The sequence below is a fragment of the Euprymna scolopes genome, chromosome 17 (assembly GCF_053919585.1).
Source record: "Euprymna scolopes isolate OS-2025 chromosome 17, ASM5391958v1, whole genome shotgun sequence".
Lineage (NCBI taxonomy): Eukaryota > Metazoa > Mollusca > Cephalopoda > Sepiida > Sepiolidae > Euprymna > Euprymna scolopes.
This window is the reverse complement of record NC_136498.1, coordinates 29,664,878-29,691,321: the sequence shown is the minus strand read 5'-3', so window position 1 is coordinate 29,691,321 and position 26,444 is coordinate 29,664,878. Positions and strand designations below refer to the sequence as shown.

At 34.3% G+C, this 26,444-nt stretch overlaps 1 protein-coding gene across 5 annotated transcripts in view; it reads right to left on the bottom strand.

Moving 5' to 3' along the window:
* Positions 1-26,444, bottom strand: part of LOC145296722 (mitogen-activated protein kinase kinase kinase 1-like) — a 445,857-nt gene that overhangs the window by 5,668 nt on the left and 413,745 nt on the right. For all 5 annotated transcript variants that reach the window (XM_080142722.1, XM_080142721.1, XM_080142720.1 and 2 more), the window contains 8 exons: positions 26,025-26,146; positions 22,146-22,237; positions 19,776-21,032; positions 16,797-16,966; positions 13,617-13,796; positions 12,707-12,869; positions 10,135-10,266; positions 4,916-5,058 (listed from right to left, as the gene is read on the bottom strand). In XM_080142722.1, the coding sequence (XP_079998848.1) occupies positions 4,916-5,058; positions 10,135-10,266; positions 12,707-12,869; positions 13,617-13,796; positions 16,797-16,966; positions 19,776-21,032; positions 22,146-22,237; positions 26,025-26,146 (2,259 nt within the window). The remainder of the gene's footprint in view (positions 1-4,915; positions 5,059-10,134; positions 10,267-12,706; positions 12,870-13,616; positions 13,797-16,796; positions 16,967-19,775; positions 21,033-22,145; positions 22,238-26,024; positions 26,147-26,444) is intronic.

The window sequence follows — 26,444 nt, the reverse complement described above, 5'->3', positions numbered from 1 at the left end:
AAGAACTTTTGGTAAAAGAAATTAAATTAATTTATATTATAAAAGATTTATAAAGTTTATTTTTATGTATATAAAAAAATACATACGAAATGTAAAAAGAACTTTTGGTAAAAGAAATTAAATTAATTTATATTATAAAAGATTTATAAAGTTTATTTTTATGTATATAAAAAAAATACATGAGAAATGTAAAAAAAAACTTTTGGTTAAAGAAATTTAAAAAATTTATATTATAAAAAATCTATGAAGTCTATTTTTTATGTATGTAAACGTTTGTTAAAAAAGTTCAAATAAAGTTTGCAATGTAATTGAAAAAACAAAAAACAAAAAAAATCACCTCGTTTTTATTAAAAATAAAACTAACATTGCCATTTGACTTAAAACATTGCCGGAAACGATTTTTTTCGCATACACTGTCATGTTCAGTCTCACAGAAACAACAGGGATACCAAAGTAAAACGAAACCGTACATAGTGTAAAATAGTAAAGGTACGTTTGTTAGTATTTATTATTGGATGATTTGTTAGCATGTTCACATAAAAGCCAAAGAGGAGTCGCCTAGCTGACCTTGGATGGGGATGGCATTGTGAAAATCTGTTTTCAGATACTTAGAATACGAATATGAATACAAGCTAGAGGAAATTACGTCATTTGAGATTAAAATATATTTCTTGATGGGCGTTGCACAGGATAATTAATAATAACAAATATTCATTCTTTAACACTGATTTCGTTGGGGAAAGGTTGATCAGTTTTCCAACCAGATTATGTAACTAAACTAAAGGGAAGTAACCGAGTTTTTAATCAAGGAGTTACTTCCCTTGTGTCATCTCATTCCTCGAGGAATCTATAAAAAAAAGAGTTGTCTGTATATGTGAGTGTACATGTGTGGGTACCGAGAGAGAAATGGGCTGGACTGAGAAGAAAGAGAATGTGAGAAGAGGGAGGGGTAAATTGAAATGAAAAACTTTTTTTTATCATTTACAATACAATTTATATAAGTGTGTTGCAGGATTCTACACGTCTATATAGATTTTGCATATGTATGTTGGTTTTTCGTTTATGCATAGAAAATGGCGACAGCAGGAACATATACAACATTAATGGTGAATTAATGAATATGTTTATGTGTTATCTATATCTATATCTATATCTATATATATATATATATATATATATATATATATATATAAGGCAAAACAGGGGCGCACGTTTTTGTATGTCCAAGAAAGGCTTTTTTCGTAGGGGTTCTCAGAGGGGGGGTTTACTATTTTCGACACCTTTTTAGATGCTCCCTAGAGTATATATAATATAATAAGTTTTGCAAACGGAGGTCGTCCCTACATTTATTTTGAGCGACTTTAAAAAAAAACCCCCAAAAACCCGGTTTTGAGTGTTTGATTGTCTTTCTTGTATAAATAAAGTGAAACTGAACCAAAACAAAGCAATTCACTAGCCTTCGTGGCCAGCACGTCTTGAAGCTTTGATCACTGTGGGGAATACCCCTTCATATTAGGAGTGTGGGTCCCGAGAGAGAAATGGGCTGGACGGAGAAAGAGAACGTGAGAAGAGGAAGGGGTAAATTGAAATGAAAATTTTTTTATCATTTACAATGCAATTAATATAAGTGTGTTGCAGGATTCCACACGTCTATATAGATTTTGTATATAGGTTTTTTGTACATTGGTTTTTAGGTTATGCATAGAAAATGGCAACTGCAGTAATGTATAGAACATTAATGGTGAATTAATGAATATGCTTATGTGTTATCTATATATATATATATATATATATATATATATATATATATATATATATATATATATAAGGAAAAACAGGCGTGCACATTTTTTATGTCCAAGGCTTCCTCGGAGGGGGAGGGCTATTATTTTCGACAACTTTTTATATACTCCGTAGATTATAAATTTTACGATTTGCAAATGGAGGTCGTCTCTATATTTATTTTGAGCTACTTAAAAAAAAAAGAAAAAAAAATGGTTTCGAATGTTTGTTTGTCTTTCATGTATAAATAAAGTGAAACGGAACCAAAACAAAGCGATTCGCTGGCCTTCATGGCCAGTACGTCTTGAAGCTTTGATGATCACTTTTTCATAAATTTATCTTAGGTGAGCCAAAAATGTTTTTGTACATGATTAAAATTTGTTATGGTTAAAAGAAAATTGCTGACAGCCAGTGAAAAGATTCAAAATTGTGAAATTACTTACATTTAAGAAGTCTACATGAAAAATTGCAAAGAAATCTGAAGTGAGACCATCGAACTGTGAAACGTTTTGTCAATGAAGAGAAAGAAAGAAGGAAAAAACACTAAAGCCTCAGACCAAGAGTGACTGCATCAAGAGATTTAAGAAAAATCAAAAAGAGTTTGTCTGCAAACCCACACAGTACAAGCAAAACTATTTTGATCATGCAGGGGTTACCAAAATTTCAAAAAGGATCCAAAATTGAATTTTGAAACCAATGGCAGAGCAGAAGACATTGACAAAATGTCTCTCTTTGAGTGATATAAACTGTTCGAAGTGTATGCGCTACTGCAAACAGATTTTCACAATGTTCTATGAACTGATGTAACCTGAACGGCGCTGGACGTCTGTCGTTGAACCAAAGGATGGCTTTCAAAAGGCACCAACCCTCATTTCTGGTATAAACATCAATAGGGAGGAATAGTATGAATGATTTTGGCCGTGATCTTTGGCAGTGAAATCGTTGGGCCTTTTCTGGCTCCTGATGACATTAAAATGAATTCAGTGAATTGCTCATTTTTGGAAAAGAATTTATTGCTTTGGTTGAGTTTACAGAATGATGCTATCAAATACATTGTTCAACAAGGTAACGCGCCAAGCCACGCTTCTTGGCTCACAAAAGCTTGGCTTTCAGATCAAGGAATCTTTGGTAAACCACTGATGGATTGGTTTTATCAGAGTTCGGATTTAAATCCGACAGAAAACCTCTAGTCAATTATTAAGAGGAAGGTTTACGAGAATGGACACCAATTCAGTAGTAAAAAAGATTTCTGGGAGAGAATTAAAGAAGCATCTACTCAAATCTCACCTGAAGAAATGCAAAATTTAAAATCCTCTGTCGATGGAAGATTAATAGACTGGATAATTAATAAAGGAAAAGCAGATTACGGGTTACTAACAACCATAGTTGTTTGGGATAAATTTAAGATAAAATTTAATGTTTTTCTTTTTATAATCGAACGAGAAATGGTATAATTATGCTAATAGAACACCATGCAAAACTTAATGTAATAACATTTAATTTTCGTTAATAACCAGTTTTTGCAAACGTTTTGGCCCACTTCATTTTTCATAATGACTAGCGGGGGTACTAGGCTTTGCCCGGGTGTGTGTAGGTGGTGTAGGAAGGAACCCTGAAAAAAAAAAGGGGGGGGGCAGGGGGGAATCAAAACAACAGTAGTCGGCCTGGGTGGAAAGAGATGTTGTTTAAAAAAAATTAAAGTCGTGGCAGGCAGGCTCGAACTTGTAACGCGAAGGAGAAAAAAAGGTTAAAAAAAAAAATGTGACGTCTTAGCCGATATTTCCATAGCGCGACCGGAAGTCCCAAGCATTGAAATTAAGCATAGTCAATCCAACCGAGACGATAACTTTGTAAAAATGCCAACGCAAAAACCAACCCCTCCTTGTAAAAAACTGCCCTGTTGAACGTGAAGGAATTAATGTTTTTGGACAATTTTTCAATATTTGTTGTCCAAAAGATTAAACTTGAAAACGATACTGATCTGTTGCATGTATCGAAAATTTTTGGTAAACATACAAACACACACACACACATTTTGCCTTTTATATATTAGATTTAAAAAAAAAACTCATATTTTTGCTGAAAATTTGAATTGATATTTTGATTTAGTATTTGCTAAATAGATTTTTGTATCAAACAATAAATGATGAAATGCTACTTGTAGAAAAGATTATTGCAGTGGTTTATTATTAATATTATAATTTTGCAAACACTTTTGACCCGCACAGTATATATAAAAGTGATCTTGTTGTGTGCGGAACAGTCTCTACCAAACTACAATGTCAATTTTTGGTCAACAGATTTGAAACTTTATATATAGGGATTTTGGACCCGTGGAATAAAATCGATTTGGTTTTTAGCTGGAAAAAATAGCTGCTAAAGAGTCAAAATTGAAAAATTGGAACATGGCAGGCGTAAGTCGACTTCATGTGTATCTTCTATGCATGCACAAATTTATACGTTTAACTATGTTAATTTTTAAAGTTTTGGTATGTATGTGTTCGTAGGACATATGGTAGCAAATACTGTTGGAGGGCTAAATGTTTTGGTTTTGATTCTAGCTGATGGTACCCAAGATATATATTTTTTAAAACTTTTGAAATCACTACTATATATTAGGTACAATATAATAATCAATAGATAATTGATACTATAATAAGAAATACAAAATCTGCATTAATAATTAAAATATATTTAAATACATTTTACGACTGGGCAACGCTGGGCGTCTTGCTAGTTTTGGTGTCTTGGAAGTCATCAAATTTTTATCTGTTTGTCACCCAATTCCTGACTCTGCATGTGCTTCCTTATGTTAAGAATAAGTAGATTTGAAAACACTTGTTAAGGATCATGGCAAGATGACCTAACGGTTATCGTACTTGACTCAACTGTCTTTAGGTTTTGGTTTCGATCTCAGCTCGAGTATTATTTTTTTTTTACTTACAAGAAATGAAGTGTTTGAAAACACATAATACTTGAGTGCTCATGTCTCAGTTTCTTCCTGTTTTTTGTTTTTTTTACGTCATTTTTTTTAAAGGAATTTAACGTTACACTTAATACTGGGCAACACTGGGTACATCTGCTAGTATATATCTATAAAAGAAGAAAAACATTAGTAAATGTGTTATTTTACCTCTGGAGCCATGAATGCTATTGTTCCCAATAATTGTCCCTGAAATTCACCTGCTCCAGTGGACTGGGATGCTAACCGGGCTGCAGCTCCAAAGTCACCGATGCGAACTCTCTGACCAGTGCTGTCCACCAACAGATTGGCCCCTGAATAGTGAATAAAATCATGAAGACAACAACAAGATTTGATTGTAAGTTAATTTTTGATCAAGTATAATAACTTTTGTGGATTCTTCAGATAACAATCCTCAGTAACTAGAGTCGATGCAATTTTTATTTTATCCTGCACAGATGTGGTAGTGTGTAAAAAAAGCAAGGTGCTTGTTAAGGATAGAGTTGACAGATTAATTTTTTTTTTAATATGTCGTTTTAAGCAAAAACAAAATTACTTACTTGGCATACCAAAAATTGTAATATATCCAAAAATTGCGAAAATTCATTGAGTTATTTATAGTTAAAATAATTTTAAAAGTAATTTTTACGGAAAATTGGGTAAAATTGCATTTTTCTTAGACATTATAAAGTAGACAGTAAGAGTTTACACACAGGGGACATAACCCAAGATTACTTGTTCATGGCTGCAATATTTGTTGTCTATAGCGATAGACTTTTTTTTTTTACTAAAAACAAAATAGCAGTTGTTTTACTTGATAAATTTTCATAATTTTTAGATATATTACTATTTTCAACATGACAATTAAGTATATAATATTGTTTTTGCTTAAAACGACACATTTAAAAAAATCGAGTTGTCAACTATCTTAAACACCAAAAGAAATATTTAAAAACAACAATAAAAACAGCACCAAAAACACTATTAATAAAAAATAATGGTTTCTCCGATTTTAGATATTTTAAATTAAATTAAAATGAAATTAATAAGTAATTCAAGATAAAATAAAAAAATCCAGTTATTTTTAATAAAAATATTTGCATCTTAAATGTGGCTAACCGAGACATTTTGTCTGTTTTTTTTTTTCAAAATTTTAAATTTCTTAAAAAGGCTATCAAAGAACTTTTGCCAATTTTATGGTTATACTATAGTGTGCACGTGCTACATATAAGTTCAAAGAAGTGATGTTTTTTCATTATATATCGTTTTAACAAAACCATGAGGCAATTATGAAGAAAAAAATAGACAAACAAAGGTAAAAACTTGACGTTTTAGAAAAAACGCTGTCTTTGATGATGGATATTTTATTATCCAAAATCAGTAAGAAAAAAAGATTAAAAAAAAACCTATCTAACGATTTTAACAAAAACATTTGCATCCTAAATGTGATTTATAAAGTCATTTTATTTGTTTTTCAAAATTAAAAAAAAAATTGTATTGAAAATTATTCAATATTTATTACGTTAAACTTCAATCATGCAGTATAGTTAACAGCTGATAAATGCAAAACATTATCAAATGCAAGAAAATTGTTTCTTATTATTCTAGTATTGTTGCCACATCTGGGTTGATTGCTTGCTCTAGTTAGGAACTCCCACCCACCACTCGCAGTGTACCAGGAGAAAGCTTCATATGCCACCCTGCAGTGACTTAGATCACAATACATTGTAGTTTACATTGAACTGTATTGAATCTACTGTTGATTTTATAAAAATTATCTGTAAAAAATGGCTTCACTTAAAGTTTAAAATACAAAAGTCAAGTATCACGGTTCAATTGTGCTTTAAACAGACATTCATTTTGAACGCACCTCTGTCTTAGCAAAAAACAAAATGTTGATTTATGCAATTATTTTTACATAATCACTTGAATTAAAGTTAAAACGTACATGGTTAAATTGTGCTCTAAAAGAAACGTTCATTTCAAATGTTCCTCTATCTTATAAAAGAATCTACAGTTGATTTTATCAGCTAGGCCTTTCAGCTTGTGCAGCGATAAAACTTCTCAAATGCACTTGTAATGTTAGGCTGTATAAAAGTGTTAACTTTGGTCAAAATAGGACTTCTGTTTTCAATCAGATTTTTTTCGATTATCGATTTTTGATACTTATCAGACGCATTCCGATACAAAACCTATGTAAGAACACTCCCAGATACATCAAATACCTTCATGTAAAATGTAAAAAAAAAAATGGGCTCAAACACTTCCGAGTTTTTTGTTTTTTTTTACATGGTGGTCACCACTTATCAAGGCCCGGAAGCCACTCAGGGAGTCGATAGGAAATGAATTCTCACACACACACACACACACACTAGATAATAGTAGAGACTTGTCTTTTAAATGTTGATTTTGTCAATCAAATTTTTTTAGGGGGGGGGGCGGTGAGCAATAGTGAATAAATAGTAATATTTCTGCACAAGTGTTTTGGCTAAGATTAAACTGCAGTATCTGTTCTGATACTGCACTTTCTCTTTTCTGTCCTTGGTTAGTAAAAGACAAATCTTTCTAGACTTGGGCAATTTTTATTTTTGTCCCAAAGTGGCCCTTTATAAGGAACTGGATTTATTTACTTCACATTAAACACCAACTTTGTCAGTCTAAATGGGGATACAGTTCTTGGAATTTAAAAAAAAAAAAAAAAAAATACCATTTTTTTTCTAATTATTTATTTAAAAATTTTTTATCTGCTATAAAAGTGTTAACTTTGTATAAAAGTGTTAACTTTGTATAAAAGCGTTAAATTTGTATAAAAGCGTTAACTTTGTATAAAAGTGTTAACTTTGGTCAAAATCAGACTTCCTACTTTAATCGGATTCTTTTCAATTATAGATTTTTGATACTTATCAGACGCATTCCGATACAAAACCTATGTAAGAACACTCCCAGACACATCAAGTCCTTTCATGTAATGCATAAGAAAATAGGCCCAGCCACTTCCGAGTCCATAGGGAATGAACTCCCATACACACAAAGTTCCTTTTATATAATAGTAGAGATAGAGATGTGATAGCTATCGACCTCCATAATCATGATGTTGTTAGTCTCAGTCTTTTTTTTATAAATACTATTATGGCATGTGTTCTTCAGAATTATCTGAACTATTCCCTGGTTCCTTTGTTCCAGCTCATTTGACTCATTGGTCTAGTGGTCTCCATCAATTTGTTGTTTTGATACCTCATTGTAATACAGTTTCCATTGCAATATCTTTACCATGGTTGTACTGAGTATGATCACAACGTTTTGGCAATTATATTTATAGATAGGGATGATAATAACAAATTAATCAGGTTCCACAATTGAACCCTGTTAGTGAACTAGCAATTTTAGCTAGTATATAAATTTAGAAACTGGCTTCATTTTAGTTTGAGAAGTCATTGAGTTTAAAACCTAACGCGAACACAGCCGCCGATGGCTGGCATTGATGAGAAAGGATTATGAGGTTACGCTAAAGAGTTAACGAGTACAGAAAGCTAAAGCGAGGCCCTAAATCATGAAAACAAGAGTTAGCAAGATCACGTTTTCTGCGGTGAGACTCGGAAAGAGAGTTGATAGTTTGTTCTTAGGAGCGAGAAGAACACACGTTTTAAAATCTAGCCACTAAATTGCAAGACCCCCCCCCCCAAGATGAAGGTCTAACGAACAAAACTTCAACTCTATCAAGAAAAACACAGCAGACCAACCATTTCCATGATTACGCGTTATGAAAAAGATTCATTTGCAGAGAAGTAATTTATGCATATTGATCAGCAGGGATAATTCCTGTTTGTTTCTCTTTTCTCTTGTGATCCGTTTTTTTTCCTTTGGGGAGCCAATATTCGAACTTTCTGGTCGTGTAAAAAAAAAAAACATTTGCCATAGTCGCGAACGTTTTTGACTTCCATGAATCGTCTTCAGGTGAGTGATAAATAAAAAAAAATCCTGCGTTTAGTGAACTTGTTGAAAAATGCGATTAAAATCGTTAAAAGCACTTAAGCGTATCCCTCCCTCATCATAGAAGATCTACTCATTCGCGTAACACAAACTGACCATCAATCAGGCTCAATATGTTGAGCCTGATTGATGGTCAGTTTGTTTATGCGAATGAGTAGATCTATGATGACTCATGGAAATCGAAAAAGTTTGCAACTATGACAAACTTATTTCTTACACTCAAACAGAATGTCCAAACATTGGCCCGCCAAATGGAAAAATGGATTGCAAGAGAAACAAACAGGAATTAAATCTGCTGTTCAATGAAACAAGCATAAGAGAAAAAATGCTGGTCAAATATTTTCATATCAAAATAATGTTCATTATGCAAATTTGTGCATATGCTGTACCTTAGTTTGTTCTTTTCATCCTTTTGTGGCCGTGTCCCCGAGTCAACCTCTAACAGCACTACTGTTCTCTCCCCCCGATCCTCATGGCCACAAAAGGATGAAGAGAGTGAACTAAGGTATGTCGTAAACATGCAGATGCATAATGAACATCATCTTGATAAGAAAATATATATGAATCTCTTTTAATTTTTCAGTCGTAGCTATTTCTATTGAAACAAGAAGAGGACTATTGCTGATCCTGACTAGTTTAATACTATCATTCTTTATCTGGAATTCTTTACATTCACAGACAACATGTATTGGAAAAAAAAATATTGAAGACATTGCCAAAACTACTGCAAAGGTGGTTCCCTTCACTGTGCTAAAAAAATATTCGCATCTGACTGTATCCTACATCTCTACAAAGCTATAATTCACTTATGCATGGAATATTGTTGCCACATTTTGGCTGGTACATCTACCACTAGTCTCTCACTCTTAGGCAGAGACCCCCCTTCGCCCTGTCTCCAATTTAATAGGCTCCACACTATGAACCAAGTTCCCATTTCTTTCTCATTGTTGCAATGTTGCATCATTGTGTACAAGTACTTTAATGGAATGTGCTCTGACGAATTTGTAGCATTTGCTCCTCATTTGCATAAACACCCTTGACTAACCCAAGCAGGAAAATCCCAACTCCTTACTAGAGGTTCTTAGATGCTGGAGACACTTTTAATCTAGCGGTTTCTTCCTTTAAACTGCTAGACTTTGGAATTCCCCCTCTGTTTCTTGCTTCCCTAATTGTACTAACATGCAGAAATTGAAATGTAATGTGAACAAACATGTTGCTGCTCAATTCCCTACATAGTGCCCATGTAGACATTGTCCCAAATAGTAACCCTTCACATTCGTGGTGATATTCCTTGTTTGGGATGAATAAGTATATAAAAACAGAAAAAAAAAAGAAGAAAAAAGGACTATTTAGGATACACACAAAAACAGATAAATGTAATGAGAATTGTTTGTATTAACCTTTGAGATCTCTGTGTAAGACATGATTCTCATGAAGATAGGTAAGTCCACGGAGGACTTGATGCGTATAATTGATCACAACTGTTTCCGAAAAAGCTCCATATTTTGCTAAAAGATTTGCCACAGATCCGCCTGCAAAAAAAAAACAAAGTTGGTTATGTCTTTGAAGTTGAAGAAAAACAAACACAAATCATCTATATATATAAAAAGCAAAATGTGTGCTAGTGTGTGCACATTTTGTGTATGTCTGGCAAAGGTTTTTTTTTTGGGGGGGGGGGCACTGTTTCTTAGAACTTTTTATATACTACCTAGATTATAATATCTCTGATTTACAAAAGGAGGTCGTGTGTATCTTTTATTTGGGTGACTTTTACATGCTATTTTCGCGATATGTCATAGTCTCCACAAAGGTGTGTACCTGGCACTTGTGCCGGGAGGTCCAGAAAAGCAATCAGCTTTGATCAATGCGGACAAAAACCGTCATATCAGACAATTGTTATTCAGTTGGACACTTCCCTTTTTATGGGGAAAACAAACAAGTATGTAGAAACTAGCTTGCAACCAAAGTTAAGTCATTAAATTCTCTTCCTGTCACTTAACTTTTTAATCATTGAATTAGAACGCTTTTCACTTCCTGTCCCGTTATGGCCGAGTGATAAAATGTATGCATGTATCTATGTTTTTATTTCTGCCTAAAACTTTCGACAGAGGCAACAGATTTTCACAAGATCGGTATCAGTTTGAAGCTTGACCCTTCAGACGACAAATATCGAAAGATTGGCCAAAAACATTAATTCCTTCACCCTCAATTGGGCACTTTTCTACAGGGAGGGGGTCGCTTTTTTCGATAATATTTTCAAAAGTCAACCCCTCTTTTCGATTGACTAGCCTTAATTGAAACCTTCTTTAGCTCCGGTTTCGAGATGGACGTAACAGCAAAGACGTCACATTTCCTCCTTCGCTGTACGGGTTTGAGCCTGCCTGCCTACTACCACTTTCTTTCTTTTTTTTTTTTTTTGCTCAACACACACCTTCAAACGCGCAAGGCAATACTGGGCACCAAGGGTAATAAAGATTAAAATACAATTCCTTTCTAATGAATTCTAAATCTTGGTTCAAGTATATTTCCTGTTGTCCAATTATTCCAACACCTGAAAGAAACGCGTTTATCATGTCACTGATGTCACTCAAACTCCCATGCCTTTGAGTGACAAAAAAAAATAATAAGTAATAAAGTTATTCGGTTCTTGTTTAGAAGTCCCACTATATTATAAAACAAAGATAAATAAAAATTTCTATGATGTAGATGTAAATAAAAATTTGTATGATGTTATGAAAATATCATATTCCAAAAATTATGTAAATTGATCAAGTTTTATTTTTATAAAGAAAATCATTCTTAACTGATTAATGGGAATTTGTAGGCATTACAACATAAATCAAGAAAGTATGAATTAGTGTTGAATTATCTCCTTTTCTTGAATTTTTTTTCAAGATGGTATGCAGGACAGTCGGATTCTGATAAATAATAAAATTCTAACCATTTTTACCTATCGTGGCCAACCCTTTCAAGGTGTTGTTTTACATCAACTGAGAATCTCATTAATTCCTGTCTGACTTTTAGGAATTGATAAATGACGACTCATTAGTAGAAAAAATAAATGTTAACTTTATGTTATTAGAAAGAGGGGAGGAGTGTTTAAGTTTGAGATAGTGACAGTTTTATGACGTTTCTGAATTTTGGAGACGAGGACTGGTTATCTGGGTTCCACTCAAAATTCCATCAAAATTCCTGAGTTCAACAAGATACACCTGAAGAAGGTTGAAGGTTACATCGACCGAAACGTTGTGAAAATCACGCTCAAGATAAGAACAGTAGTTCTATGAATCCAAATAATATGAATGAGTTTTATCTCGTCTTCATATCGATTAGTTTCGTCTTCATATCGATTAGTTTTGTTTTTTTCTAATCGATTAGTTTTATCTTCTTTTTATCAATTAATTTTTTTCTCTTCTTATCGATTAGTTTTGTCTTCTTATCGATTAGTTTTTCTGTCTTTTCTCTTCAATTAGTCTTGTCTCTTTTTCTCATTGATAAGTTTCGTCTTCTTATCGATTAGTTTCGTCTTCTTATCGATTAGTTTCGTCTTCTTATCGATTAGTTTCGTCTTCATATCGATTAGTTTCGTCTTCATATCGATTAGTTTCGTCTTCTTATCGATTAGTTTCATCTTCATATCGATTAGTTTCGTCTTCTTATCGATTAGTTTCGTCTTCTTATCGATTAATTTAGTCTTATCAATTAGTTTCGTCTTTATATCGATTAGTTTCTGTCTTCTTATCGATTAGTTTTGTCTTATTTTCTCACTGATTAATCTTGTCTTCATATCAATTAGTTTTGTGTTCTTATCGATTAGTTTTGTCTCAGTTATTTCAAGCATTGAATAAAAACTAAATTGCGAATCCATCTAATCGTAAATATATTACAACTCATCTTGAAACAACCAATGCATAAACAAAATGACAGTCATTTTATTTTTTGTTTTTCAAGAGGTAAGTATTCAAAGATTACCTGGCATCCATTCCACAAACATGTTAAAGTGGCACGCCTGCCGCGTGGCTCCCATAATCCGAACAACATTAGGATGGTTCAATTCAGCCATCATGCGTATCTCCTCAGTCACAACCTTAATTACTTTCTCCTGTTCAGCAACCGTATTACGGCAAAAGGAAATCTGTAAGGAAAAAAAAAAAAAGGAACCATACAATTTAATAAAATAATCATGTTTTAAAATTATTAAAAACAAATCATTTTTTTAACTAGCAGCAAAATCCGACCCCTTCACCATAGAGGTCTCCAGATGTCAGCAGACTTTTTTTTTTTTACTCTGACGGTTTCTTTTCTGAGACTATTTGCCTTTGGAATTTACTCCCAGTTCTCCCTGTTTCTCAGAATATACCAACATACAGAATTTTAAATGTAATGGGAACAAACATCTTGATGTCCATTCAGCTCATCATATATATATATATATATATATATATATATATATATATATATATCGTTTATATGCAAGAACAATTAAAAACCAAATAATTCATATAAATACTGAATTTTTTAGATGAGGTATGATTGTTCATATTATTTGGATTAATCAGACTACTGTTCTAATCTTCAGTATCATTTTCAGTTGATGTAACATCTGAACTTTTTCAGACGAATAAGCTGCCATGTTTGATATTGGAAAAGTGTTAAAACCATATTTCCAAGGTTTCGTATTTAGGTTCTTGTTAAAAATAATAACTAGAACCAAAACACAAAACCTCAGAAATATGGTTTTTATTCTTTCCCAATATCAAACATGGCAGTTTACATACCTGAAAAAGATCGGAGGTTACACTGACCAAAACATTGTCAAGATGAAAACAGTAGTCCGAATTCATATAATGTTTTATTAATGTTTAAGAAGAAAATCGATTACCTGTTTGACGGCCATGAGGGTCCCTGTTTTTACATCTCTTGCCTGATAACAACTGCTGAAAGCTCCGGTCCCAAGAAGATAACTGCGGACCCAGTGTAAATTCTCCATGTACAATGGAGCGTTACTGTTGGTACTACTGCTGGTCAGCTGACCCTCAAATGGAGGCAGCTGATTGGTTCCCTAGACAAAGACAAAAAAAAGAACATAATTGAATTTTTGAAAGGAAAAAAAACAAAACAATAACATCAATATCTGGTGCATTTTAAGTCAGGTAGTCAGTATCTTCAGACAGCCTGATCTGGTAGCACCAGGAATAGTTTTATCAGATAAGTGATGACCTATGGCCCATTGTGTCAGCGTTGGAATACTGTACAGTAGATAAATAGCTAGATTAAAAAAAAAAATAGGTTAGATATACTCAACAGTATCAATATTTTAAATAACTGTAATAGAAAAAAAAAGCAACTTTCTAACATATTCAATTATAACAAAGGATTTCAAAATACATTGTGATATCATTATAGGAGAGACTTTTAATACTTCTCATCTATAATATAAATCTAACCTGTCTGTTTAAATGTATGTATGTATGTTTGTATGTCTTGCATGTATGTGTCAGGTCATGTCATATGCTACTGGTACCATGTAACCCAGTACTACCTGCCTCATGGTCGGGTCACCGGCGACTAAACTGGTTCCCCCACCAGACTTGTTTGGTGAGGAGGGCGGCTAGTCTCCCTGAAGGATTAAAAACAAGACCTTTCAAAGGGCGAATGAACTCTTTTTCTGGGTCAACGGCCAACTAGCACCGTGTATATTTGTGTGTGTATATGTGTATTGGGGTAGAGAGGGCTCCTGTAAGCCGTGGTGAAGGCAACCTTTCTAGGAGAAGCAAATCTCTGATTTAAAAAACCATAAAGCGGAAGACCAGTACCCGCATTAAGCTGGTCTGCAGTTTAATTTGTTGCTGGCTATCTTGCTCTTGCTTGTTGCTGGATCTCAACATTTTGAACCGAGAGAGAGACTTAGCTGTCGTACAAAGCTAAGACTCTGTAATATCATATTTGTATAGATACTCCCTCAGACATTTGGGTTCATGGATTTTAAATGTCTGAGGGAGTGGCACTCGTCTGACAAGACGTTGCAATCATCATCATAATCATCATGTCTTGCAAAAACTTTCGACAGAGACGACAGATTTTCACAAGATTGGAATCGTTTTAAAGGTCGACCCTTGGGACGACAAATTCAAAAAATTGGCCAAAAACATTAATTTCTCCCTCAACTAGGCACTTTTCTACAGGGAGGGATCGCTTTTTTTGCCGATATTTTCAAAAGTCATCCCCTCTTTTCGATTGTCTAGCCTTAATTTAAACTTATGTCACTTCCGGTTTGGCGATGAGTGCAACAGCAAAGATGTCACTTTTTTTTTTTTTTCACATTCTTTCCCTCTTTCATGGTACAGGTTCGAGCTGCCTGCCTACTACGACTTTTTTCTTTATTTTTTGCTCAATACACACCCTTCAAACACCCGGGCAACGCCAGGCACCCAGGCTAGTTTGAAATAAATCCTAACCAAATATATAAAAAAAAAATGGTGTGCTGTCTTCTCAAAACACCCAGAACATCCCTCCCCAAGTTGCAAATGAAGCACTCTCTCTATAATTAAAAGGCAGCTTTTAATAAAAAAATAAATGAATAAAAATAAAAACCCATAGACAATGAGAAACTTACATAAAAACTAGCTGGACGCCTGGCGTTGTCCGGTCGTACAATACACTTAAACATGATATTTTGATTTATGCAGATTGCGAATATATCATTATAAAATCAATCCTCTATTGATTATTATATATCATGAGGAGTAATTTGCCCGGTGGACTAATTCGTAAAAAAAAAAATAAAAAAATAATAATGATAATGTCGTACATCAAATTCCGTCTGTGTTTGTTTACAATATCATGTCAGCTGATATTTGGGCTTGACGATCTTAAAAATAGACTTTCCTCTCTTATAGATAAAAAAAAAAATAATTTTTACAGGGGAATATTTTACATTACACCAACCAAGGTTACACCGGTGTAACATAAAATATTCCTCAGTAAAAATTCTTTTATTTTTATCTATAAGAGAAGAAAAACTGTTTTTAGAGTCAGATTTTTTCGATAAACTCTGTTAAGGCAGGATAGGGTGCTTCGAGCAGCTCATGCTCAGATGTGTCAACAGTACTTCATTTTAGAACGTATGTGGCTCTTATTGCATCGGTAGAGCATTACATCAAGTGAATCAGTCATCATAGTTAACATCAGCTAGAATTGAAACCAAAACCGAAACTGTAGCATTCAAAGCTGGTAATGTTACCACTGTACCAACACTAAAAATAAAATCTTCAGATTCATATATGATGATGATTGTTGTCATCATCTACTACAAACAGCAGTTCTATCCTGTCTGCAAAGTTTTGCCCAAAATTTTAGCTGGCTTGAATCTAATAATCAATGTTTTCATTATTATTAATTTTCATTTATCACAAGATAATATGGCATTTGTAAGGATTTCTCATTTGTTCAAAGTCTGCAGTTTTAGAATCAAATTTGGTTTCTTGACCAATAATAGACAAGGTGGAAAATTTTCAAATTTCCAATAGACCCTTATCCCTGAGTGGCTTCCGGGCCTTGATAAGTGGTGATCACTGTGTAAAAAAAAAAAAAAAAAAAAAAAAAAAATGCAGATCATAATTCGGCAACTAAATGTGTTACGAAAAAAAAAAAAAAAAAAAAAAATTTGGTACCTTTGTTTTTTTTATAATGTTTTGCAAGAATCTATGTGCCCATGTTAAAAGTTGTTATAATAAAAACAAAATGATTGAAGTTAATTTATTTAGCTCCTTTCCAGCAGATTCGACACAGGTGTGGATTTGATGAAAGTGTTCATACAGAACAAATTGGATTCCTTGTTGCTAACCACTTAGCCACTGTTGAAATATTTAGTGAAGCTTTGGAGCAATCCAAAATTTTTGTGAACAATTTTTTTTTTCTAAATATTTCTTTAGTTTTGATACTTAAGTTTACAATTATAAAAAACAAACAAACATTTTTATGAAAAAGAGAAGAAAAATCCTGCTAAAAAGGTAAATATAAAAAGGTAAATAAAAAAGAAAAATTTAAAAGCAACTCTTACTTCTGGCTGTATCCGTATCGTTATGACTTCTTCTTTGTCTGATGGTGTCAAACCAGGCACAAGGGGGCATGGCTCTTGTTTTGACGACGCTTCTAACGCTTTGGCCAATGCCACAGCTTCTTCACGTTCAACTTCTTCCTTGCAACAATACTGATCTGGACTCCGCGGATCTAATCAGAATTAAAACAAATAAATAAAAAAAAAGAAATGTATAAAACATTTTTATTAAATAAACAAAAATTCAAGCAAATGAAAATAGTTCAACGCATAACTGGTAAAACCATTTTTTTTGGTATTCAGCTAACATCGGGCATTCTGCCTTCCAAATACAAATGTTATATAATAGCTCTGCTGGGGCAACATCAAGTAACCTAGACGATTATTATTATTATAATTGTTGTTGACATTTGGAAATTGCTTTGTCTGCTAAAATATTTATCAAGAATGTAAAATTTTCTTCAGAAAGATGTTATTTGTCCCATTTGTTGAAGGTATACACACACACACATATATGTATATATATCTGTTTATTATGTGTTAAAAACGTACACACACACTTACAACAAACATTACAAAGATGATCATGAACACTAAAGACGAAAACAGACACGTGCATAAATGAAACGTTATGTAGACGGCTACATAACACAAATTCACGTGTGCTCCCCAATATCCCAGTTTTGGGGAAATGACATACAGCATCTCCAAATCATCACTCATTTTGTACTGGCTAACTTCAACTTCAATGATCTAACAGGAACTGGTGCGTCAACATGATTATGCGACATATCCAATGTAAACAAATACTTATTGATAAATTCTGTGAATATGACAAACGACTGGTAATACTACATTCTTTTAATGTTTATTCACTCAGTGTCAGTCATTTCGTCTTCCAAGTGTACATTTATAGAAAATACAAAGTCCCCAGTCAGTTAAGGTTAGTTTATTGCTAATTGCCTGAGGCACATCTGCCAGGGAATGCTGTCGGGGCTGAATAGTCATCTTTTGCAGGGTTATAATGGTGGGGGCTGACATTTCATCCCACTTTCTGACCATTATGTCACAGTGATAGGGAAATAAATACCATCTAAGTTAGGAGAGATCATATACAATGTCTAGTATTTCCAGATGGTCACCCATCTTGTACTGGCCAGGCTCAACATTGCTTAACTTTGGTAATCTGACAGGGATGGTATGCCGACATGGTTATGCCATAGATATGTATACTTATTGCAATAATTTAAATATTACTATGCTACCATCTTACATTCATTAACCCTTATCCTTGAGTGACCTTCAGGCCTTGGTAAGTGGTGACTCCTTTGTAAAAAAAAAAAAATAATTTAGGGAACTTTTGATCAATTGTATTTTTGTAGGTGAGTCGACTAGTGTTGTATGGTTGGATTTTGTATTTGTAGGCAGAATTTAACAAGAATTAAGTCATAGACAGGCAGTTACCCCTTTTTTATGGAAATCGTTTTATGGTCACTTGACGTAAGGAGCTAATAATAACAAAAGATGATTATGGCAAAGACAGGAAATTGCTATTGATCCTAGTCTTGAAAAGATCAGTGCTATATGTAGGATGGAAAACAGTCAGCGGGAAGAGAGTTCCACAAACCAGCAGTTCTTGGAAAAAAGCAACTAGAATAAGAAGCGGTATTACAATGAGGTATCAAAATACTGAACTGATGAAGACCACTAGAGCAACGAGCCAAACAAGCTGCAACAAAGGAAGCAGGTAATAGATCATGCAATTATGAAGGATAAAGGTCATAACAGTATTTATAGAAAAGACCAAGACTAGAGACATCATGTCTCTAACACAGAGGTTGCAGAGAAGAAGGAAAGGTGGGACTAATCAAATTACAGATATGTAAATTATGTGTACCCTTTTTGGGCAATTGGATCGGCATGAGAAATAAACTTAGCAGAAATGATGGCAGACGAGTGATTTGGGAATGTGAGATCTGGGAATCTGGATGGAGAACACAAAGCAGGAGTATTCACTTTCAAGATGTTCTAAAATACATTAAAGAAGCCATATGTTACTGTCTCCTTCTGTCCTTACATCACTCTACCCCTCCTTATTGTTTTACAGTTTAAATATGAACATGGCCAAATGTTATAAGGGACATAACTACGTATCGAACCGGATACGAAACAGTATATAAAAAAGCTATCATTTTAAAGTAGGGGCATCTTGACTTGTTTGCAGTCTAGTCTTACGTTTTAGTCTTGCAGGCTTGTCCTGTAGCCTTGCGTCCTACCAGTCTCGCGTTTTACACTCCACAAGTGTACTCCGGTTAACCAAGCTTCCCAGGGACAAGCGTTTAGCTCTCACACGCTAAGTTCCTTTTTCTTTACCTCCATTTACATTTATCTAACTTCAAAAGCAAGTAGCCATTTTGTATTTGTATTATTACGAAGTACTAATAAACCTTTTTGTTACGCATTCCACTCGGCGTATTTTGTCATATTATTATATACCGTTGAAACAGGATATAACACCAAATAAACAATCAGAAAGCGTTGATTAATCAATATGATATTGATTACAATCAAGATTATCTGCTCATTTTTTTTTTTTTTAATAATAACAGTCAAGAAAAGATTAGAAGGAGAAAATTAATTTTTTGTTTTTTTTTTTTGGGGGGGGGGTCAAATAATTTTAAGGAAATGTTTTAAAAATAGATTTGAAGAAATTGTTTTTTTGTTTTATTATAAAATCGTTGTAATTAAGCACATCACGTTATGATTGGTTGATCAGCGTGTGTAAGTCAGACAGCAGCTAAATCCAAGCTGTTGCTCAGCATAATCCAGATGTTGGCATCATGTTCTGACCAAAGCTGAGCTAACGCTGAGATACGCCTGGTTCACAATATGTACCAATACCAAGACTTCTATCTGAAAAATAGCATGGTCTATAAACTGCACAAGTACCACAGTTTAGAAATCTAGAAAACCTTCACTTACCTTGTTCTCCCGTGCTGGCAGGTGACCCTTTTGGTGTTGCGATTTCTGTTTTGAATGATATTGAAGGCCCATTGCTGCCGGGAGGTGAGACAGTTAAATCCGACAGGTCTTCTGTTAACAATGTCGATGATGAATGACTAGAGGTATTTGCGATTGGCGTAGAACACATATGATTACTGTCGTAGACTGATGAGGATGATGAAGTGGTTGTCGATGTTTGCAGGGTCATGTGACCACGGCTCCGGTTCACGTTGCCGCAGTTATTGACATTGGTCTGACACACAAAATGCGGCCCCTCGCAGCACTCGTGTTCTTTCTTGTGACCATTCTTGCTGTCTGCTAAGACACTACTGATCTCTTCCACCGTGCACTCCCCGGAGTGGTCACTCGTAGCCAGGGTTACGGAACACATCACAGATACGTTTTGTAGGTGCTGAGGCGACCCAACCAGGCTGCTGTTACTCGTGCTTCCATTCCTATTGCGGTGGGAATTTCCTGCAGCTATCCTACATGCGGAATGTTCGGGGGTATGAGGCGGCGTAGGGAAACTTTCAACCGTTCTTGATGTCATTGATATGGTATTTGGTCGAAGTTCCTGATCCAGCCGGGGTGGGGTTATAAACGAACTTTCATGGTTATTTTCCCTAGGAGGGGGACAGCAAAGCATGGGTGGTGGATCCATTGCTGGTGGAGGGAAAGGGGAATTTGGAGGAGTAGACAAAGGTGTTTCATTTGGGGAAGCCGTTGCCGAGGTACCGACAAAACTTGTGCTCTGACTGCTTTCCGAATCACGGCGAACTTCTTTGACCGTCTCGGAAAGCTTCAGATCGTCCACTATGCGAGCAAGTTTTTTCCTCATTGGCCGCATTAATTTTGGCTCCACGGTGGTCACAAGTAAGTTGTTCAGCTGTATCACGATCTCATCCTGGGCAGCACTGAACTTGACGCAGATGAAAAATATGCGACGTGCAATTTTTGCTATGCGTGAATGATTGTTGCCAACGGCATACACTGCAAACCGAGCGACAATAATGATGCGACAAGTTTCTGTGTTCGCGGATGGTGAAGGATCGTTTTCTTCACCAGAGGATTCAGATTGCGGCTCAGGCTCTCCAACAAATTCCCCAGGAAATTCCTCTAAAAGTCGGTCTAAAACGTAAAGCCTTCCTAGCAGCCATTGCCAAGGCACAGTATTAGCTTCATATTCTTCCAGAACGACCTTCAAAATGTATGCAATCCCTCCGAGCCCTCCTGAACCTAAAGTGGAAAATAAGAATTGATAGTTTGAAAACATATACATTCAATTTGCATATTTAGCATTCAAAATATTATTTTCAACTTATGCATGACAGACCGACGAAAACGCTATTTCAAATTTAAACCAGCCAGACCAATATAAATATGACAGACAAACAAAAATGCGATGATTCCAAATTTACACGTGACAGACCAACAAAAATGTTAGTCCATACTTAAGTGTGACAGACAAATAAAAATGTTATTTCAAACTTAAGCGTGACAGATCAACAAGAATGCTATTAGTTACTTAAGCCCTGGATGAAATTGGTTTAAATAAGTAACTAAAGTAGTTTTTATTTTATAGATATTTTATTGATAAAGGCAAGTACAACTGAAAGTGTCACATATTAATCTCTTCAAGAGATATTTTGGATGCAGATTGGTATTGATAAAGGAACTTTTTTGCTTATGGTCAGGATTGTCTGGTCTTTTTCATTTTCGCCATTCTTAACATGGAGAAAGGGATGGACATTTTGGATGCAGATAGGTATTGAGTCAAGATGGTCTGTTCTTTTTAATTTTCAGTTTCTGTTGTTCATTTGAACGGTCAAGTGGGCAAGACACCATTTTTAGCTATGGAAAGGACGGGGCTTTCATGTTATCTGAGAGAAAGATAATCATTAATTAGAAGGGACCATATCTTGCTTGTCACTGTCGTTCCATCCACAGAACAAAGACCGGAAGTCAAAAAGAGCAAACAATCTTGATCAATTAGGTTTAAAAGACCCCACAAAATAAGCAGAACAAAAGGAACGACTGTCAAATAAAACTAAATTTTTTTCTTATTTAAAAGCTAAAATGTCTACCAAAAATATAACAAATATTAAAATATAAAATAATAATTTGTCTTTACAAGAAAACAAAATGCTTGCATCTTTTTTAGAATCCATTTTCTAAGATTATTCGAATTATATTTAAACTATTAAGTTTAAACATAACTTGAATAATCTTAGAAAATGGTTCCTATTAAAATGAGAATAATCTTGACTTTAACCATTTTTTATGTAATATCATAACTTGTTACTTGTTAAAGATAAAAATAAACTTATGAATATGAGCAGAAATACTTACCAGGTGACACAATTTCTCGCCCGACTGCCAATTCTCCATCTTGTCCCTTGGTCAATTCTACCATTGTAGACAAAGACAGCTGACTCGTCCGTCTACAAAAAAAATCCACTTAATCATCAAGAATTTTGGTCTAATTATTTATTGTGAGTTAAAGTTGGAGAAATATATACGGTTTTAATAAATAACTGTAAAGCCTGGCCATTACTAAAATGGGTGACTATTTTGGAATACCAGGTGCTGTATGCGCTCTCCACTTATCTCGGCATTGTTTCCAGTCATCCTGGACTTCTCCTTGCCACTAGAATCAAAGCAGTGCTGATTCAGGAGATGAGTGGTTAGAGATTTTGCAACTCTTGCTTCACAATTTAACGCATGATCAGATGGTCATCATAATTTCGACAGATGACCATCTATGTTCTTTTACTAATGGCTCACTATTTTTCAAGACCCCATATCAAGATATTATTAATATAAACAAATTTACATGGTCACGACACTGGATATGCTAATGTTTCAGACAAATGCTTAGTTAAAATCAGAAGTCCTCATCAGGCGACTTAATAAATGGTTGCTTTCCACAGAAGAAACCAGTCCTCTCAAATATATTTATTTAAAAAAATCTTTTTTTTAAAAATCAATTTTCACCCCCAAACAAGGCACAGTGCCACTTTGAAGTAGGCAACTACTATCGGGGACATTAGTTGCAAAGGTATTATGAAGGGAGATGAGTAGTAAGATGTCTGTTCACATTACACTTGAACTTCTGCATGTCAGTACAGTTGGGAAAGCAGAATCCCGGAAGGGAGTTCCAAAGTCTAGCAGTATTGGGGAAGAAACTTTCTTACACCTACGGATCTCTACTGTGAAGGGGTGGGATTTAGCTGCTTGTCGGGTTTGTTGGGGGTATTAACATCCAGGGAGTACAAGTGTTTGTCGTTTGTCAGAGCATTCACCATTAAAATACTTGTAGAACAGGCAGAGAGATACAACATCTCATCGATGGGACAGAGGCTGAAGCTTAGACGACAGTTCAGGACCTATCAGGTTGACGATTCTCTTTTGAACCCTGTCAAAGAGTGAGAGACAAGTAAGATACTTTCCGGTATAAGTAGTTTTCTAGCACGGTAGAGTGAGCCCACCTTCTTCGCAGCAGCCTTGGCAATGCTCTCAATGTATCTATTCCAGTTCATGTTCCCTGTAAATGTTAGGCCGAGGAGTTTAAAGGAAGTACTTCTGGGTAATGTGTTCTTGGCCATTGCTATTGGTGGTAGAGAAGATTTCTTGTAATTATTGAAGGAAATAAGCTTAGTCTTGGCAGCATTAAATGTGATTATCCATTTTTGTCCCCATTCCACTACTACAGACTGGAGGTCATCCTCTAGTGTTTCTGCCATTTCTTTAGATATGTGTGCATTTGTTTTCCTCTCGTGCCTGTTATAGAGAGTGGTGTCATCAGCAAATATACCCATCTTAGAAACAATTTTATCAGGGAGGTCATTTATGAATATCAAAAATAATAAAGGTCCCAGGATAGACCCCTTAGGTACTCCTGCATTTATATTATATTGTTTAGATGTATGACCGTCAAGGACAACCTGGAGTTTTCTCTTATTTAAGAAGGATTTAATTACATTATGTCTTCTTCCAGTGATACCATATGATCTAATTTTCCTTAGAAGACCATCGTGCCATACCCTGTCAAAAGCCTTAGATATATCGAGGGTTACCGCTCTACCCTCCCCTGTTTAGTCTAGTGAACATTCGGAGATTACAGTAAGGATATCTGCTGTGGAACGGGCTTGCCTAAATCCATATTGATTGTCGGTCAGGAGTTAGCAGCTGTAAAGTGATGGACTAGAGCTTGATTAATTAAGGACTCAAATATTTTGGCAAAAAGCGTGAAAAGGCTAATGGGGCGATAATTTAATGGGTCAGTTCTTTCGCCAGAATTCTTGAAAACTGGTACCACAGAAGCGGTCGGGAAAGCAAGATTCGTTCTTTTTATTTTACAACCTAAAGTGTTAACTTACTCCATTATAATCGTATTAGCAAAATTTTTTCTGTTCGTTTCCAGCTAGCTTTTCACCATCTGAGGATGCAAACAGAAAAATGTTTGCTTAAACGATCGTAATGAACTAAGTTAACACTTGAGGTTGTAAAATAAAAACATATGTAGCTCTACCAATGTATTGAGCACTTTTAATATTGTTTTTACCACTTCTACTTCTGAGTTTATATATATATATATATATATATATATATATATATATATATATATAAGAAAAATTGAATTTAAATAAAAATTTACAACAAATTTATTTTTCGCGAAGGAATACAAGTAAAATTTTTTCCTTATTCCACGGAGTTTCAATGAATGATTCATATCCTCAGAGGAAACATAGACAGACTATAAATTTTGCTGTTTAGCACATAAATTGAAAACTAAAACATAAAAAGTAATTCGTATAAAAAGCTGATAAAATGCAGAGTCAAAGGTCAAAAGAATATTCCAAATGTCCATGTTCTATGAATAAAGATTAAAAAAAAATGGTATAATCCAAAGAAAATGAAAAGTTGGATAGCTAAATGCATATGATATAGTTCAAAAGAAATTAAAGGGCAAAAATAACACCCCAAATTTGCAGTAGGATGTGATTAACTAAAAAAACTAAGTGAAAAACCTATCATTGGTCTGCGGCAAATAAAACAGACAGATTATATTATCTATAAAATTATAGAACTCTGTGGACCTTGCTTGCTCAAATCTAGATTGCATTTCCATTTGATGAAAACCATTTTTCTTTTTTTGTTGCAGACCATCTATTAGTTGGCCAGTTGTGTACAAATCCCAAGAGTGATAAGAGCCTTATATTATATATGAAAATGACACAATGTTTAACAAGCAAGATTGGAGATGTGCCACTGTACAATTCATGCTCTCTACCGATCCAAGTTATGACAACATGACCATTGCTAAGAAACGGTCAATTTTTTAACTTTGACCCCTATTATGACCCCTTAAAATTTATTGATTTGGGCTCAAATTGAGTTATTAAGTTAGATCCATGTCCAAGGAACCTATATCTAAAATTTCAAGTGTTTAGACCCAAAATTGTCGGAGGAGTTTGGTAGAGTTCTCCAAGGTCAAATCGTTGAACTTTGACCCCTTAACAGCCAAATTTCTGGCCGAAAACCGATAACGTAGATTTTCCCAAATCTCAGTACCCTGTATATCAAATTTCGAGTCTGTAGACTAAAAATTGACAGAGTTATTGCGTAGGGAAATGTACACAGACACACAGACAGACACACAGACACATTCACTTTTATAGATATATAGATAGATTGTATACAGAAAGTTGTTAGATGAGACAAGTCATTGGTACCGTCGGTTTGGATATCTTAAACGGTCCTAATCATCGGGTTTGAAACCGATGGTACCAATGACTTTTCTCATCTTACAACTTTCTGTACACAAAATACAAAATATAAATACGCTCTTATATTTCAGATTTTCCTTTTAATTGAGCACTCTGCTGGATTTCTTCTCCCAAAAAACTAATCACATATATATATATATATATATATATATATGTATGTGAGTGCGTATAGGCATGGCTCAGTCATAAATATATATATATATATATATTTTAGTCTTGATCTCACTACTATATATTAGTTTCAATACAATAATCGATAGAGAATTGTCTATAATAAATACGTAATTTGCATGAATTAAAATATCATATTGAAGCACATCTTATGACCGGTTAATGCCGGGCAGCCTGCTAGTTATTATATATTGCTAAATTATTTATTCATTTTTTTCTGAAGTGCGTTAAACAACAAAAAAAAAACAAAAACAAAAAAAAAACTGACCTGTTACCATCAGTGCATTTGATGATGATAGCTTCGATGACAGGTTTAAGGATGATCTGAAGCCGGTTCCTCTGCTGTTCGTCTCGACATGGCGTATAAGACAGCATGGCTCGTAAAGTTTTCTGCACGGAGAACAAAAACATCACGTAAAAACTAATTAAATCTGAAAATTAAAAAAGATAAACATTTATAATTACAGAACTTTTATATTTTTACTCTCATTACTTTTGCGATTGCCACGGACAATGTCCAAGGTTTGGTGATAATGAGATGTCATGTCAATATTTTTTGGGTTATTTAATGTTGAATACAATCATTTTGGTTTGGTTGTTTTGTTTGGCGGCATATCAACCCTTTTCAGGTTATTTAATGCCAAATCCAGTTATTTTGGAAATAGTATTCATGTTTCATCCAGTTTTT